A 17,076-nucleotide genomic window follows, 5' to 3' on the forward strand; every position below is an offset into this window, starting at 1 on the left:
AACTTATATTTATCCGTGTATGTAATCAAAGTGATTCTTTGAGAGGGGGTTATTATTTTCTTCAAAATAATCACCTAGTTCATTGCATACATAAGTTCCAAATATTTTGGAAATTATTAGAAATGTTGAGACCATTCACTAATTTTGGGTGAGATTTTTATTTCATTTTTTTAAATGAAGAGGTGTAACTTTGTAAATTTTTAGCATTTCACGTAAAATTCCAAACCGTACACATTTGGTAAAACAAATGCTAAAGGTTGACAGTACAACTTAAAAGTCTCCTTGGTGACCTAGTTTTAGATAGCCGGTAATCGTCCATAGTTGTAGAGTTGGATAATATTTTTACTATTCTGATGACACCAGTGGATTTGATAGCTTTCCACTGAAAAGACTGTTTCACTGGCAGCGGCTTGTCAAGTAGTTCACTTGCAATAGGGCTGCTGAATTGACTCCGTTTCCAGTTTGTTTTACTGAGCGCAATGAAGAAATCTTTCAGTTGATGTGGTTCAAGTGACACCCCTTATGATTGGCCAGGAGTGTGTTGTCCTGTGACAGTCTGGCATAACACTCTGCAAATGGAGCATTGGACCTGCCAGTGCCTTTAAAGCTCTCTTCAAGATCTATAATGATGGCCAGACTGTATGATACAACAGTAGGTGTCAATCTGATTAACAGCGAAACTTTCTGCAATAATCACTTGAAGACTCCCATTATATGACTCAAAGCAAATGAAAATGATCTACAGCTGTGAAAAATGGACTATAATAAAAAAAACTCTTTTTAATGAAGTTTCTGATCATGACAGCCCTGATTAAAATTTTCTTGTTCTGCCTGCCATTTCAAATTCGAGAAAAACAGAAACTATCAACAATAACCACCATAGTCATTCTCAAGAGTAACCAACTGTCATAATTAGTGACAAAAGAAAAAGGTTGTCTCTAGCTGACTAATACGTGGTGCACAGAAACACTCAATGGAACGCGGTATTTAAACTAACTTTCAAGCTCTTGTTCTTTTCCTAGTAAAAACACACACATTCACACACACAACCACAGAGACACCCATATGTTCATACTGGCAACAGTTGCAAGACTGACTATTGATTATTGACAGCAGTTTCCTAGATATATAGATGTAGGTAGTGGGGAGGGAAGGGTGCACAAAATGAAGAGAGGGCAGTGGGATGGCGTGAGGCAGGTCTTTTGACAGATGAATTGCTTTGGTTGCACAATAAGACAAGAGTTCAGACAATAAATCACATGATAGTTAAAGAGAGAGAGAAATAGTGGGGTAAGGAAAAGGAGTAAAGGAGATGAGGGTGGAGTTGAGGGGGAAGACAAGGAGGCTGCTTCTACTGGTGATGGTGGTCTCTCTCTCTCTCTCTCTCTCTCTCTCTCTCTCTCTTTCTCTGTGTGTGTGTGTGTGTGTGTGTGTGTGTGTGTGTCACTGTTACCTTGTAAATACTTTCTGATCACAATCCTGGAAGTTAATTACTTTCACAGTCCTGCTAAGCAGTGCCACAGTTCCATGGCTTTCGATTACTTCACATCATTATTAAGCAAGTGCTGGAAGAGAGCATCAGAGGTCTGTATTACTCATTGGTTTTATGTCAACTCTTCTGTATTGTGTGCACAATGTTTTTCGTTGTCAACTTCAGTTACACTAATGGGTGCATAGATTTGCCTTATTTCATAGCTCATGATGGATTACAACATGTATGTGTACTGAATAAAATCTCAATTTTCAAGCTGCGTAAATCCAAATAAAATTCTTGAGTTTTTGATGATCACCTCCACCACTGACATCAGGAGTAAATCCACTTACTGACAGGTCTGACAGGGTTTTCCACTTATATAGGCATGATTATAGCCTCTGTCACCAATCAGAGGGGGCTGAAATGTCACTTGCATGGATGGTGAGTTCAGCAGCTCGTAGCAGCTCCAGCGTGCCATGGGACAGAGTGACATCAGGTGGCACAAGAAACTGGCAACGTGTATTAAACTCTAATCTCAGCCACCTCCTTTGTAATGGAATCCTAGTATGTTAACATATGAACCAAGAATCTCATGTTTTCAAATTGTATTATGTGTTCATTTTCCAGGCAATGCTCAGCTATGGCTAACTTGTCAATTTCCGTTTATTTAGTATGCCTCTTGTGCTCAGTACGACACTCTGTGACTGTGGAAATTGTCTAACACATACAGTTGCTGATGCATTTGCGAAGGACACTGTACAAACCAGGCACACAGCAAGCTGTGCCATCTATTCTCATACCTTGGTGGAAGGCCAGAACCTTGGTCTCAGTGCATTACTCTGCAGCAAATGTCCTAACTTGCTGCTCATGATCCCATAGTATGGCAAGAAATCAGCCGGCTTGGCCTCTTCTGCTCATTCACAAGGCACCCTTCTTTGGTGGCACATGAAAGCATTTGCAATGTCTGTCTTGCTATAACCACTTTCTCTGAACATGTGTCTCCAATGCTGCAATTCATACTGTAGGGTGTCATCATCTGAAGTACATTTTGCTTCCTGTACCAAAGTGTGCCGGACTGCTTTCTCGTGTACAGGGCAATGATGTGCATCAGTGAGACTACTTATTTTCGTAGTACACAAGTGTGACTAGTACAGCTATGAAAATCAAGAAATACCACACTTTGTCGTTCCAAATACATAGCAAATCAACATGGCGTGTGGTCAATTTGCTATCTATATTCGTATTAGTACTCCTTTGTCGTTTTTGTAAATGATGGCTTGGTACATACACTACAGTTTGTAGAAGTTACAACACCAAGAAGGAAATGCATGAATTCAATTAATTTAATACCACCATTTTGGTACATGACAAGTAACAAATGATTACCTTTTTAAATCTGTACATGTCCATTGAGCACTACTAATCAGTATGATGCGTGGCCACCATGTGCTGCAATTAGAGCTTCTATAAGCTGTGGCATTGGATCAAAAAGGTTCTGGACACATTCCTGAGGGATTTTCCTCCTGCAGTTTGTATTGGAGCCCACAATTCATGGCACCAGTTACTGGAGGACCATGATGCACTAGGTGCTGACCAACCATATCCCAGACATATTCAATGGGCAACATGTCTGGCGAACTTGCAGGCCAGGGAAGCAAGGTACTTGTCGCCAATCGAAGAAGGCCTGTACGTTCCTCACAATATGTGGCCAGGCATTGTCCTGTTGAAATGTGGTCTGTGGAGATGCCTGAAGCAGGGGGAGTACCTCAGGCTCCACGACCTCCGTTAGGTACCGGTTGCTGTTCAAAGTGCTTGCAATATGTATGAGGCGAGATCAGTTGTTGTAACCAATGGCACCCCAAACCATCACACCTGGTGTCTTTCCACTACGCCGTTCCACGATGCAGGCCTCCAGGTTGTGCTCACCACAGTACCACCGGACACGTATGCGGCCATCACTGTAGGACATGTTGAAGCAGGACTCATCCAAAAAGATTACATGTTCCCACTCAGCACCCCAGTGATGGTATTCACATGCCCATTCCAGTCGGAGGAGCTTGTGGTTTCTGGACCATGGAAGCCAACATAATGGCATGCATGCAACCAGTCCAACCTACAGCAGATGGCAACAAACCATTGATGCAAACTAGTTCACACCTGTTGCAGTGCTCCAGCAATGAGCCAACACTGTGGATGATGCTATACGGTTCGTAATTGCCATGTGGACTAGATGATTGTTAACCTGTGCTGTGGTCATGTACCATGGTCCAGTTTCTGCTTGTCACTGCGTATGATCTTCCTCTATCCACTGCTTCCACACATGCATCACTATCTTAGCAGCATGCCCTGTCCAAGCCAAAATGTCACAGTATGACAACCCCATTTCTCGGAGACCAATCATTCTGCTCTGTTTGAACTTGCTCACATGTCAATATGGTTCCCTTTGATGTCGACAAGGCATACTGGCACTCACTGTATTGTTTACACCTTGTGTGACAACTCTGCACTGCACTGACTATGCTACGTGCAACACCAACCCTGTCGGACCAACACTAGAGGGCTCTGTTCGGCCTACATGTACCCCATCTTGCTGCAAAACATATCACGTATTACTTGCACAGCCGTCCCCACTTCCACCAAGTGTGGTGCTATTTGGGTAATTCCTTCTTGGTGTTGCACTATTGACAAAAGGCAGTGTAGTTTGCACATACAGTATAGGCCAAGTTGGATTTGAAACAGTAAATACAATTACACATAGTATGAGTTCAAAATAATAATCTGATACATGTTACGTATTGGTAACTTAATTATAAAAACAAATAAGATGACTAAATACAATAATTGTGGTTAAGACTCTTCAATCAGTTACACTAATTTTTATGGTGTCCCAGAAACTCAGAAACAGAGGAGAAACAGTGGTCAACGAAGTTTCATATTAAACTTTTATAAATTTGAAAAGAGTTTGCTAAATGATGGCATGTGGTTATACAGCATAATAATCGTATGATATGCTCCTTCTTTACAAATGTGTGTACTTATTGTATTGACAGGTAGTTTATGCTTCTACCTAGTCTTATAAGACTGAACACCACAGTTGTGCTTGAGTACTAGTGCTTCATAGATTTGTAAACAAGGGAGGGGCAGTATATGAAGATTTTGAAATATTGGTCTACAGCAGTCAATGTATTTAGCAATGCAAAAGATAGTTCTATACATTAGTAATGGTTGGATACTGCTGTGGTACATTGTAACCACTGAAACACGGCTTGTATTTTGTGCGACAGCTGTCACAGCATGTGTGTGTACTTAACTTAATATTTGTGTTACTGAGGTGATCTCCTATTTCAGGTTTTCCTGAATATGTGTACCAAAATATCTTGTCTTACACTCTGACGAGAAAGTTTTTTCCATCAATGCTAAAAATCAGTGTTGGATGGTGGAATTTCTTTTTGATTTGGCTCTTCAGCTGTTGAGAGTTGTATTTCTCTTTCTCTGGATAAACCGACAATTGTGTTTAGATTACTGAATTATATACTTTTTTTGGGCATATATGTAGCTACCACCATGCCTGAGTATTTCTCTGAAAAATATGCCCCATAATTTGAACTGGGGAAGGTGTATGAGTTCTAAGATGGCTTTAATCAGTCACTGTTCAAATCAATTAACAAGACTTCTGTTTCATTCAGCATGCTGGAGAAATACTGGCCTTTGTGCTAGAGTCATAAAAGGGATGAACTGTGTTTTGTTTGACCAATTACCTTATTTTTTATCTAATGTTGTCAAATGTTGTCAGATAGGGGTAATGCAGGAGTAGGTTAAATAACACTGGTCAACACTCATTTTCTTGCCAAGGATATTTGAGTGGCTTTAGGATGGGTTAGTGGTGCTGAGGACGAATATAGCAACCATTTATGCAGTTTGGCTCTAGTTTTTGAGATAATGCATGATTTATTCAAAAAATTAGAAAAAATTGCTAATACTGAACTCGAGCGCTACAAACTACAATGAAAAAAGAAAATAATCTTTATAAATAGCTTCTATGAAAACCTGATAGGCATTTGTCCACGTATAAAACATAATTGAAAAGTTTCTCTATAAGTATATCATTTTCCATCCATGACGAACCGCTTCCTGCACGCTTTCCTTTTATAGGTCTCTTCAGAACAGTCACGTTGCAGATTCCAGCAATAATCTGCCATCATATGCCTGTCCCATCTTCCTTTATATCTTTCCTCTATTCCTTTCACATCTTGATGGAACCGCTCTCCTTGTTCCTCACTGAAATCACCTAGATTACGAGGAAATCGATCCAAGTGGCTGTGAAGGAAGTGCAATTTTATGCTCATGTTAGCTCCTAAGTTTTGAAAGTTAGTGAGCATGTTTTTGACCAGTTCCTCGTAATTGGGAGCTTTATGATTGCCCAAAAAACATTTTACAACAGCGCCAGAACTGTTCCAGGCCGATGCTTCAGTGACGGTCACGACACTTGTAAAATTGGTATCGTTGATGAGCCTGCGAATTTGAGGACCATCAAATATTCCTGCCTTAAGTTTTTCACTACTGAGTCCAGGGAACGTATTGCAGATGTATGTGAAGCAATTACCATTTCTGTCTAAAGCTTTGGTGAATTGCTTCATTAGTCCTAACTTAATATGTAATGGTGGAAGAACAATCTTGTCCCTACTAACCAGAGGTTCATTAATGATGTTTGCTTCACCAACAGCCATATGTTCCCTTGGAGGCCATGTTTTCTGCTTCCAATGTTCTTGCTTTGCCCTACTATCCCACATGCAGATAAAACATGGGTGCTTTGTGTATCCACTTTGTTGTCCAAGCAAGAAGTTCACCATTTTCAAATCAACACAAATCAACCACTGGTGCTGCATATACTGAATTTTCTGCAGAACCATCTTGATGTTAGCATATGCTTCACAAAGTTTTGTTGAGTGGGCAATTGGAATAGATGCGTAGCGATTTCCATTGTGTAGGAGAACACATTTTAAACTTCTAGTGGAACTGTCTATGAAGAGACGCCAGTCCTCTGGTCTATATTCCGGCAGCCCCAATTCAAGTAAATGTCCAGGTATATTGCTGCAATACACTATAACCTCTTCTTGGTTGAAGTATGGAAGAAGGTTTTCTTCTCTCGTCCGGTAAGCTGTTATTTTAACACTTGGATGAAGACAGTTCTTTTCCTTGAGCCTGGATGCTAAGAGTTCTGATGCTTGCTTTGAAAGATTGAGTTCTCGTATCAAGTCACTGAGCTCCTCCTGGTCGAACTGCTGGGGTTGTGTCTCACGTCCTTCATATTCCGAACCACTACTTGTACATTCCTCGCCGTGCACATCATCATCTGATGATGTTAGCGTGGGTAATGTTGTGAAGGTTGGTACAGGAACGTCGTTGCTGTGCACCACCGGTCTTCTTGCTGACTCCAAATCGGGATATTCCCACTTTCGTTTTTTGAACCTATTAAAACCTTTCACATTAACAATGCAAAAATAGCAATCATCTGTTTGGTTCTTCTGCTCTCGCCATACCATAGGCACTCCGAAGTTTAAGCTTTTCCTTTTTCGTTTTGTCCACTGCCGTAAGCACTCCACACAGCATTTACAAACTTTATGGGGTGCCCACGCCTTGTCTTGATCTCCAAGTTTAATTCCGAAATATGCCAGATACGCTTCCTTCACAAAAGGAGTGATATTCTTCCTGTTCTTTTGAAGAACATATTCACCACAAATGTAGCAGAACTCATCTGGATGGTTCACACAAAGACGGCGTGAAGAACTCATGTTTTCCTAAAACAAAATTGCACAAATACTACATATTATGCAGAACTTTTTTGTATTTGCATGTCAATCACATCCAACAAACATCATTAATTGTTTTGTGTGAAATGAATACTCACCTCTTATTTGCTACGTCAGATGAAAAGGTTCTATCTCCTTGAAGCTGCACTGCACATGTGTGTGACTTTCGACCATCGCCATTTTTCTTGTTTACACTGAACGCTACCTATCGGCTGTTGTGGGGATTACCTCGGCCAACAAATGAATGTCGAGTACCGCCGAATTCAAATCTGCACAACCCTCAATATCTTCAACACACGCACCGCACAACAGGACTGAACACATGCTGACAGTGTGATGTTTGCATGATGTAATCCTCAACCACACAGATGCACTCCCTGAGCACAATTGTTTAATAAAGATAGTACAATATCACTAATTAAAAAACAGGTAGCAAATACATTACACCATATATGGACCCTGCAGTCAATATTATCCACATGAAACTCTCATTTCCACAAATAACCTATATCTCAAAAACCAGAGCCAATTTGGAAAAAGTACAAATATACTCGGAATGAGTATCATAACAAGATCCCATTTTCGTTCAAACTTCCCTGGCAACGAAAAAAAAATTTTATTTTGTAGAGCTGTGTAATGAATAGGAAAATAGGAATGCGGGTAAGCTACTACAAACAGCATAGTGAACGCATTATTGTGGCCAAGATAGATACGAAGCCCACGCCTACCACAGTACTACAAGTTTATAAGCCAACTAGCTCTGCAGATGATGAAGAAATTGAAGAAATGTGTGATGAAATAAAAGAAATTATTCAGATAGCGAAGGGAGACGAAAAATTAATAGTCATGGGTGACTGGAATTCGATAGTAGGAAAAGGGAGTTAAGGAAACATAGTAGGTGAATATGGGTTGGGGGTAAGAAATGAAAGAGGAAGCCGCCTGGTAGAATTTTGCACAGAGCACAACTTAATCATAGCTAACACTTGGTTCAAGAACCATAAAAGAAGGTTGTATATATGGAAGAAGCCTGGAGATACTGACAGGTTTCAGATAGATTATATAATGGTAAATCAGAGATTTACGAACCAGGTTTTAAATTGTAAGACATTTCCAGGGGCAGATGTGGACTCTGACCATAATCAATTGGTTATGAACTGTAGATCAAAATTGAAGAAACTGCAAAAAGGTGGGAATTTAAGGAGATGGGACCTGGATAAACTGACTAAGCAAGAGGTTTTTCAGAGTTTCAGGGAGAGCATTAGGGAATGATTGACAGGAATGGGGGAAAGAAATACAGTAGAAGAAGAATGGGTAGCTTTGAGGGATGAAATATTGAAGGCAGCAAAGGATCAAGTAGGTAAAAAGACAAGGGCTAGTAGAAATCCTTGGATAACAGAAGAAATATTGAATTTAAGTGATGACAGGAGAAAATATAAAAATGCAGTAAATGAAGCAGGCAAAAAGGAATACAAACATCTCAAAAATGAGATCGACAGGAAGTGCCAAATGGCTAAGCAGGGATGGATAGAGGACAAATGTAAGGATTTAGAGGCTTATCTCACTAGGGGTAAGACAGATACTGCCTACAGGAAAATTAAAGAGACCTTTGGAGAAAAGAGAACCACTTGTATGAATATCAAGAGCTCAGATGGAAACCCAGTTCTAAGCAAAGAAGCGAAAGCAGAAAGGTGGAATGAGTATATAGATGGTCTATGCAAGGGCAATTTACTTGAGAACAATATTATTGAAATGGAAGAGGATGTAGATGAAGATGAAAGGGGAGAAGAGTTTGACAGAGCACTTAAAGACCTGAGTCGAAACAAGGTCCCGGGAGTAGACAACATTCCATTAGAACTACTGACAGCCTTGGGAGAGCCAGTCCTGACAAAACTCTACCATCTGGTGAGCAAGATATATGAGACAGGCGAAATATCCTCAGACTTCAAGAAGAATATAATAATTTCAATCCCAAAGAAAGCAGGTGTTGACAGATGTGAAAATTACTGGACTATCAGTTTAATAAGTCACATCCGCAAAATACTAACACGAATTCTTTAGGAGCGAATGGAAAACCTAGTGGAAGCCGACCTCGAGGAAGATCAGTTTGGATTCCATAGAAGTGTTGGAACACGTGAGGCAATACTGACCCTACGAGTTACCTTAGAAGATAGATTAAGGAAAGGCAAACCTATGTTTCTAGCATTTGTAGACTTAGAGAAAGCATTCGACAATGTTGACTGGAGTACTCTCTTTCAAATTCTGAAGGTGGCTGGCGTAAAATACAGGGAGCGAAATGCTATTTAAATTTGTATCAAAAACAGATGGCAGTTATAAGAGTTGAGGGACATGAATGGGAAGCAGTGGTTGGGAAGGGAGTGAGACAGGCTTGTAGTGTCTCCCCGATGTTATTCAATCTCTATATTGAGCAAGCAGTGAAGGAAACAAAAGAAAAATTCGTAGTAGGTATTAAAATAAAACTTTGAGGTTTCGCGATGACATTGTAATTCTGTCAGAGACAGCAAAGGACTTGGAAGAGCAGTTGAACGGAATGGACAGTGTCTTGAAAGGAGGATATAAGATGAACATCAACAAAAGCAAAACGAGGATAATGGAATGCAGTCGAATTATGTTGGGTGATGCTGAGGGAATTAGATTAGGAAATGAGACACTTAAAGTAGTAAAGGAGTTTTGCTATTTGGGGAGCAAAATAACTGACGATGGTCGAAGCAGAGAGGATATAAAATGTAGACTGGCAATGGCTATGAAAGCTTTTCTGAAGAAGAGTAATTTGTTAACATCGAGTATAGATTTAAGTGTCAGGAAATCGTTTCTGAAAGTATTTGTATGGAGTGTAGCCATGTATAGCAGTGAAACACGGACGATAAATAGTTTGGACAAGAAGAGAATAAAAGCTTTCGAAATATGGAGCTACAGAAGATTGCTGAAGATTAGATGGGTAGATAACATAACTAACGAGGAGGTGTTGAATAGGATTGGGGAGAAGAGAAGTTTGTGGCACAACTTGATTAGAAGAAGAGATCGGTTGGTAGGACATGTGTTGAGGCATCAAGGGATCACAAATTTAGTATTGGAGGGCAGTGTGGAGGGTAAAAACCGTAGAGGGAGACCAAGAGATGAATACACTAAGCAGATTCAGAGGGATGTAGGTTGTGGTAGGTACTGGGAGATGAAGAAGCTTACGCAGGATAGAGTAGCATGGAGAGCTGCATGAAACCAGTCTCAGGACTGAAGACCACAACAACAACAATGTTGTTAACTGTGAAAAGTGCTCCCGGGTTCCAAAGGTGGATGATTTCTTCTCAGCAGGTTCTTCTGATTATGGATCTTAATTGTGCTGTAGTTTCTAATGGCAATCCAATTTAAAATGACTGTGGACTTATATGTTTTATGAATGGGCTATATTTTCATATTAAATAGTTGTTTGTATATGTTAGTATATAAACCATTTGCTTTGACTCTTTGTATGGTAAAGTACCTTTCTACATTTACCAGCACCTTTGGGATTGTGTCAGTTCTGCAGTTAGTGCTGCTGTACTCACAGAGCATCACTTTTTTTCCAGATTGAGATTTCTCGTACGTATAGCATTTCTGAGTGGAAAGATGACCTGAGACAACTGATGCGTAAAGCTGGGGCCTTAAGGAAACCTACAGTTTTTCTCCTTTGTGACTCACAAATAAAGGATGAATCATTCCTTGAGGATGTCAGCATGCTCCTCAATACAGGGGATGTACCTAACTTATACTCAGCAGAAGACAAAGCTGAGATACTTGAGCTAATGCAGAATGTTTCCCGTCAGTTGGTAGGTAAATTCATGTATTCTTTGTTTTCAGTCTTAATCAAAATTTTAATTTATCCCTCAAGATATTTGGCACATTTGTACCTCACATCTGATCACTACATCCCACAAACAACTTTTAAATGGAACATGGCTGATAAAATAGCTGCGCTGTTGAGAGAACAATATGATAGGGCTTGCAGATCAGTAGTAAAAGATTGCAATATTAAAATTATATTTAAATTGTTTGTATATTCATTATTCATGATACATGATGTCTATAAATTATTTATTGTTGGTAATGGGGGATCCCTTGAGGAATTTAATCACGAGCCAGAGCCTGTGCTTGTGAAAACTCCATTTCCTCCAGTCTTCTATAGAATGTAAATGAGAACTTTCAGAATCTGGAATTGACCAAAATATTGCCATGAGCTGTGTTTCATGAAGTGTGATGTAGTGGTTAGTGGCAACAGGTTGCATGCTGCCATGCACCAATTCAAACCCGACCAGCAGAAGTTATTTGTTATGTAGTACCTGTCATTTCTGGAAGGTTCTCAAAATTTCTAATGTGTGTAATGTTTGTATAATCTGAAATATCCAATGTTGGTATAAATTTCAGTACCCTCTGTCAGGAAGCCATCATGGCTTTAAAGTGGTGTTAGTAATACAACACGTTTTCAGTAATAATTGTTGTACTTCACTAATGGCCCTGTTCTTGGATATGGAGTTGACTATGTTTATGAAGTGACATAGTTTGGTGGAGATCCCATGTGCTTCATAATATCGACATCACTGTAAGCTGTCACTCACATGGGCAGAAATCAGAAAATAAGTAGTACATCATCCCAAAGGTCAGTATATTTAGAATACCAGTGAATTCCTAAACAGAACAAACTAGCTTCATGCCAGGAATCAATCAGTTCTTTCTGGAGACACTGGACAGGAAGCTATAAAATGGCTGAAAGGATTTGACTGAGTCTGCAAACACAGTAGGTGGGATAATAAGATGTATTTGACAAACATATACTTTTACTTGGATGGCGTAGCCTAATAGAAGTTCAAAGAACAAGAAAGAGAAGGTCTATAGGTGGAACAAATTCCACATCATATTGACGAAAACATTTGGCAACAATCAGCAGCAAGTCTGCTTAATGGAAGAAAAATTGAAGACTATGGCCCAGTGTCATGGAGTAATGACACAGTTCAACATGTAGTATGTTTTTGCCCTATGCCACATTGTAAAAATGAATATGACAGGAGCAAACGAAATCCAACACTTACTGAAAGGAGTTGAAAAGACATGCACCAAGCTATTCTAGTAAAGGACATCACACAACAGAAGAATTCATTAAGCATTGCCTCCATGCCAAGAAAATGCAGCAGGAAAAGGCGCATGAAGCAGGTGTGACTGACTATTGAATGAACCAATATTAGAGAAGGAAAGTTGCTGCTCACCATATAGCAGAGATGCTGAGTCACAATAGGCACAACAAAAAGATTCACACAATTATTGCTTTTGGCCATTTGTCAGCATTAGACACAAATACACACACTCACGCAAACACAACTTGCACACGCGTCTGCAGTCTCGGACAACTGAATCCACACTATGAGCAGCAGCACCATTGCATGATGGGAGTGGCGACTGGGTGGAAGTATGGAGGAGGCTGGGGCAGGGTGGGGGAGGGATAGTATGGTGGGGGTGGCAGACAGTGAAGTGCTGCAGTTTAGACGGAGGACAGGAGAGAAGGTGGAGAGGGGGGTAGGGTAAGTAGTGGAAAGGAGGGAAATAAGAAGAAATTAAAAGACTGTGTGTGGTGGTGAACGCAATCTCTGAGGTGAAGGTCAATATCTAGGAAGGTGGCTTGTTGGGTTGAATAGGATCATGCAAAGATAATGGGGGAGAAGTTGTTGAGGTTCTGGAGGAATGTGAATAGGGTGTCCTCACCTTCAATCGAGATAGCAAAGATCACATCAATGAATGTAAACCAGGGAGGGGTTTCGGATTCTGGGTTTTTACAAAGGATACCTCTAGATGGCCCATGAATAGGTTAGCATAGGATTGTGCCATGCAGGTGCCCATAGCCATACCCCGGATTTGTTTGTAGGTAATTCCTTCAAAGGAGAAATAACTGTGGGTGAGGATATAGTTGGTCATGGTGACTAGGAAGGAGGTTGTTGGTTTGGAATCCAAAGGGCATCTGGAAAGGTAATGTTCAATAGCAGTAAGACCATGGGCATTAGGAATGTTAGTGTACTGTTAGGTGGCATTGGTAGTGATGAGCAGGCCACCATGTGGTAAAGGGACAGGGGCTGTGAAGAGTTGTTGGAGGAAATGGTTGGTATCTTTTATATAGGAGGATAGTTTCTGGGTAATAGGTTGAAGGTGTTGGTCTATAAGAGCAGAGATTCTCTCAGTGGGGGTGACGACGGGCAGTCCCTCTCAGAATATACTGAGGGTTTCACTGAAGCCTTCACTGACCATATTAATCCTCCCAACCTTGTACAAAAACAAATCTCCACTTCCTTTCCTTTCCAGTCTCCCACCTCCTCCCAAAGTCACATAGTCTGACCACAGAGGAGCATTTCCCTCGTAACTCAGTACCATCTGGAACCGGAGCAACTGAATTACATTCTCCGCCAGGGTTTCGATTACCTCTCATAGTGCCTTGAAATGAGAAATGTCCTGCCCACTATCCTTCCCAGCCCTCCTACCATGGTATTCTGCCGTCCACCAAACCTACACAATATTCTCGTCCATCCTTACACAACCCATGCTACCAATCCCTTACCTCATGGCTTATACCCCTGTAGTAGACCTAGATGCAAGACCTGTCCCATACATCCTCTTACCACCACCTACTCCAGTCCGGTCACTAACATCACCTACCCATCAAAGGCAGGGCTACCTATGAAACCAGTCACGTGATTTACAGGCTAAGCTGCAACCACTGTGCTGCATTTTATGTAGGCATGACAACCAACAAGCTATCTGTCTACATGAATGGCCATTGACAAACTGTGGCCAAGAAACAAGTGGACAACCCTGTTGCTGAACACGCTGCCAAATATGATATCCCTCATCTCAATGACTGCTTCACAGCCTGTGCCATATGGATCCTTCCCAACACCAGCTTTTCTGAATTGCGCAGGTGAAAGTTTCCCTGCAATACATCCTATGTTCTCGTATCCCCCCTGGCCCCAACCTTCTTTAGTCACTGTCCTCACCCATCCAGCCCCCTCCCTGTTGCCATTCCAGCACTACACAGCTGTCATTTCACCGCCACACACAGTCTTTTAATTTCTTTTTATTTCCCTCCTTTCCACTACTTACCCTACCCCCCTCTCCACCTTCTCTCCTGTCCTCCATCTAAATTGCAGCACTTCACTGTCTGCCACCCCCACCATACTATCCCTCCCCCTCCCTGCCCCAGCCTCCTCCTTACCCCCACCCAGTCACCACTCCCATCATGCAGTGGTGCTGCTGCTCGTAGTGTGGATTCAGTTATCTGAGATTGCAGACGTGTGTTCAAGTTGCGTTTGCGCGAGTGTGTGAATGTGTGTCTATTGCTGACAAATGGCCAAAAGCAATAATTGTGTTAATCTTTTTGTTGTGCCTATCTCTGCTATATAGTGAGTAGTAACTTTCCTTGTCTAATATTGTCACATTTCATCCTGGATTTTCCATTGTTTGACTACTGAATGAGGCCATTGTGGCAGTTGTGAAAGACCCCCACAACATCACCTCTCTCATACATCAGATTGTTAGAGTAGGGATACAGCGTTTTACAGGAGCCAAGACTATTGGACTGTGTAGACAACAGACAGCAGCCACAAATGCTGACCACATATGTCAGGTGGTAACAGAAAATGGTTGATGAGGCGGCTATGTGGTGTTAAACTTTTCCCAAATTTTAAAGCAAATGATGAATTTTTGCCTTAAGCCATGAAAAATGTTGTCCGTTTTATTTAATTGTGAAAATAACTCCCATATGTTGTATTTAACAGGAGTATCTAAAACTAATTTATACAGCTTTCGTTTACAAATGAAATATAGCATTTATGGAATAACCAGAAGGTTTTGAATCTGGGACTTACTGTTATTGAACTTGCTGTTAAGATATTTGTCATTTTTACAAGTCCTTGGAAGGTCTTACATCGGTTTACAGCTTGCTTGGACACTATATTTGAGGAAGGCACATCGAGCATGGACTGATTATTTTCAAGTGAGTGGAAAAAAGATTTTGAAGCCTCCGGGTACTTCAGTTTGGATACAACAGCATGCAGCTCATTGCATGTGTCCTCTAAATAGTGCTGATTTGGAAACTGTGCCTTTGCCCATGCAGTTGCAATGAGGTCACAAGCAGCTTTCAGCTGAACTCTGCATTTCAGAAGGAAGAAAAAATTAATCAGTTCATAGATTTCCCATGAATTCCACCTGGCACTCTGAATGGAAGGTAGCTTCTGCCATTTGATTAGAATCTATTTTTTCTCCCCCTGATAGAAATTACACCCTTCACAGAGTTTAAAATTAATCCTGAAGTCATCTCTGTATCCAATGTTTTCATATGTTGATGTTTTTTCTGAGCCTATTTGCTGCTGGGTGACGATGATTTTGTCAGGAACAAGGTATCCATTAAATGCTGTAGAACCAGGTTGAGATTGTTGACACCCTATAAACTGAGGCCCTTCTATAAAATTTTGTGTAACCATCTCTGGAGTTTAGCAACTACACTACTTTTGTGCTCTATATTAACTGCTGTGGTGTCTGAAATAATCATTTTGACACTCCTACATGTATTGTATTCACCCAAGAGAACCTGTAACAGGTAAAGATGTACTCAGCGCTTTCACAGCTCAACATTCCAAAATGCAGAGTTCTTGCAGAATTCCTCAGACAAACTACTTGATACTCTCTATTGTCAGTTTGTTTCCCATCAAAATGCAAGGTCAATTCCTCTTCACTGAGTTGCTCTTTGAACCAGTTTTTGACTACTTATCCATTCTGGATTACTAGATGTCAACTCCCTGATGTGATGGTGTAAGTATATCTATTCCATCTTCTGCCAAGTTTTGAAGAATTTTTGATCTGTTCCTTGTTGAAAGGGACACTTTTAACACGAACTTGGTTGCAGATTTTGTAGGTTGATACTTCCATTTCATAGTAGGACTGTTTTCACAATACCACTATCAGTGTTTCTGCCACTACCCTTGTCTCCTTCAATACTACTGTTACTGGACTCTTCCATGTTGCTTCTTATTGATCTAACAAGTTTCTTTGATGTTTTGAGGGATGGATCATTGTCATAGTAGCAACTTTGTCAGTACTGTATGCCACTCAACATAGATTTTATGAAAGTTCAAGTGTCGATGCATTTTGGTGTGGGCAGTGCCCACACTAATATCAAGTAACTGATGCATCTCATCCACGGTGATTCTGTGGTTGTCCAAGGCTAAAGCATCCACTTCTGCAATCATTTCCAGTGTGATGATGCAATGAGCCTGTCCAGGACAAGCACCATCTTCCAGTGACTCGTGCCCCTCGAGGAATCGTTTGCACCATTCCACAACACTTGAACAACTCACACTGTACTCACCCTACACAACCCACATCCATCGATACATTACACAGCCTCCAGCTCCCTCTGCCGCCAAAAATTGAATCACTCCTCATTGTTCCTGCTTACTCGCCTGCATGTTCAGTGGTGGATGATAACTTGTGTGACCACCTTCTCTTCGACATGAAACCACACTGGCACTGTGCGACATCAAACGGTGCACACGTGTCAGTCCCTGTAGCAATAGATGACGCCACTATACTTGCAGTTATGTGGTGCCACCTTACATGTAAGGCAAAGGTGGATGCACTAGCCAGGTTTCATTTGAATGAACCTCATATTAATGGGCATAATATGTTTTTTAATTACAGTATACCTAAAGTGTTGGCTTTATAACTAATTTGGAAAAATGGTTTACACATATTACATGAAGCTAT

At 40.8% G+C, this 17,076-nt stretch overlaps 1 protein-coding gene across 1 annotated transcript in view; it reads left to right on the top strand.

Moving 5' to 3' along the window:
- LOC126455722 (dynein axonemal heavy chain 3) overlaps nucleotides 1-17,076 on the top strand; it is a 1,249,696-nt gene that overhangs the window by 722,985 nt on the left and 509,635 nt on the right. Inside the window, exon 42 of the mRNA XM_050091491.1 lies at nucleotides 10,866-11,105. Within this exon, the coding sequence (XP_049947448.1) occupies nucleotides 10,866-11,105 (240 nt within the window). The remainder of the gene's footprint in view (nucleotides 1-10,865; nucleotides 11,106-17,076) is intronic.

Source organism: Schistocerca serialis, chromosome 2 (assembly GCF_023864345.2).
Source record: "Schistocerca serialis cubense isolate TAMUIC-IGC-003099 chromosome 2, iqSchSeri2.2, whole genome shotgun sequence".
In the NCBI taxonomy this organism is placed as follows: Eukaryota; Metazoa; Arthropoda; class Insecta; order Orthoptera; family Acrididae; genus Schistocerca; species Schistocerca serialis.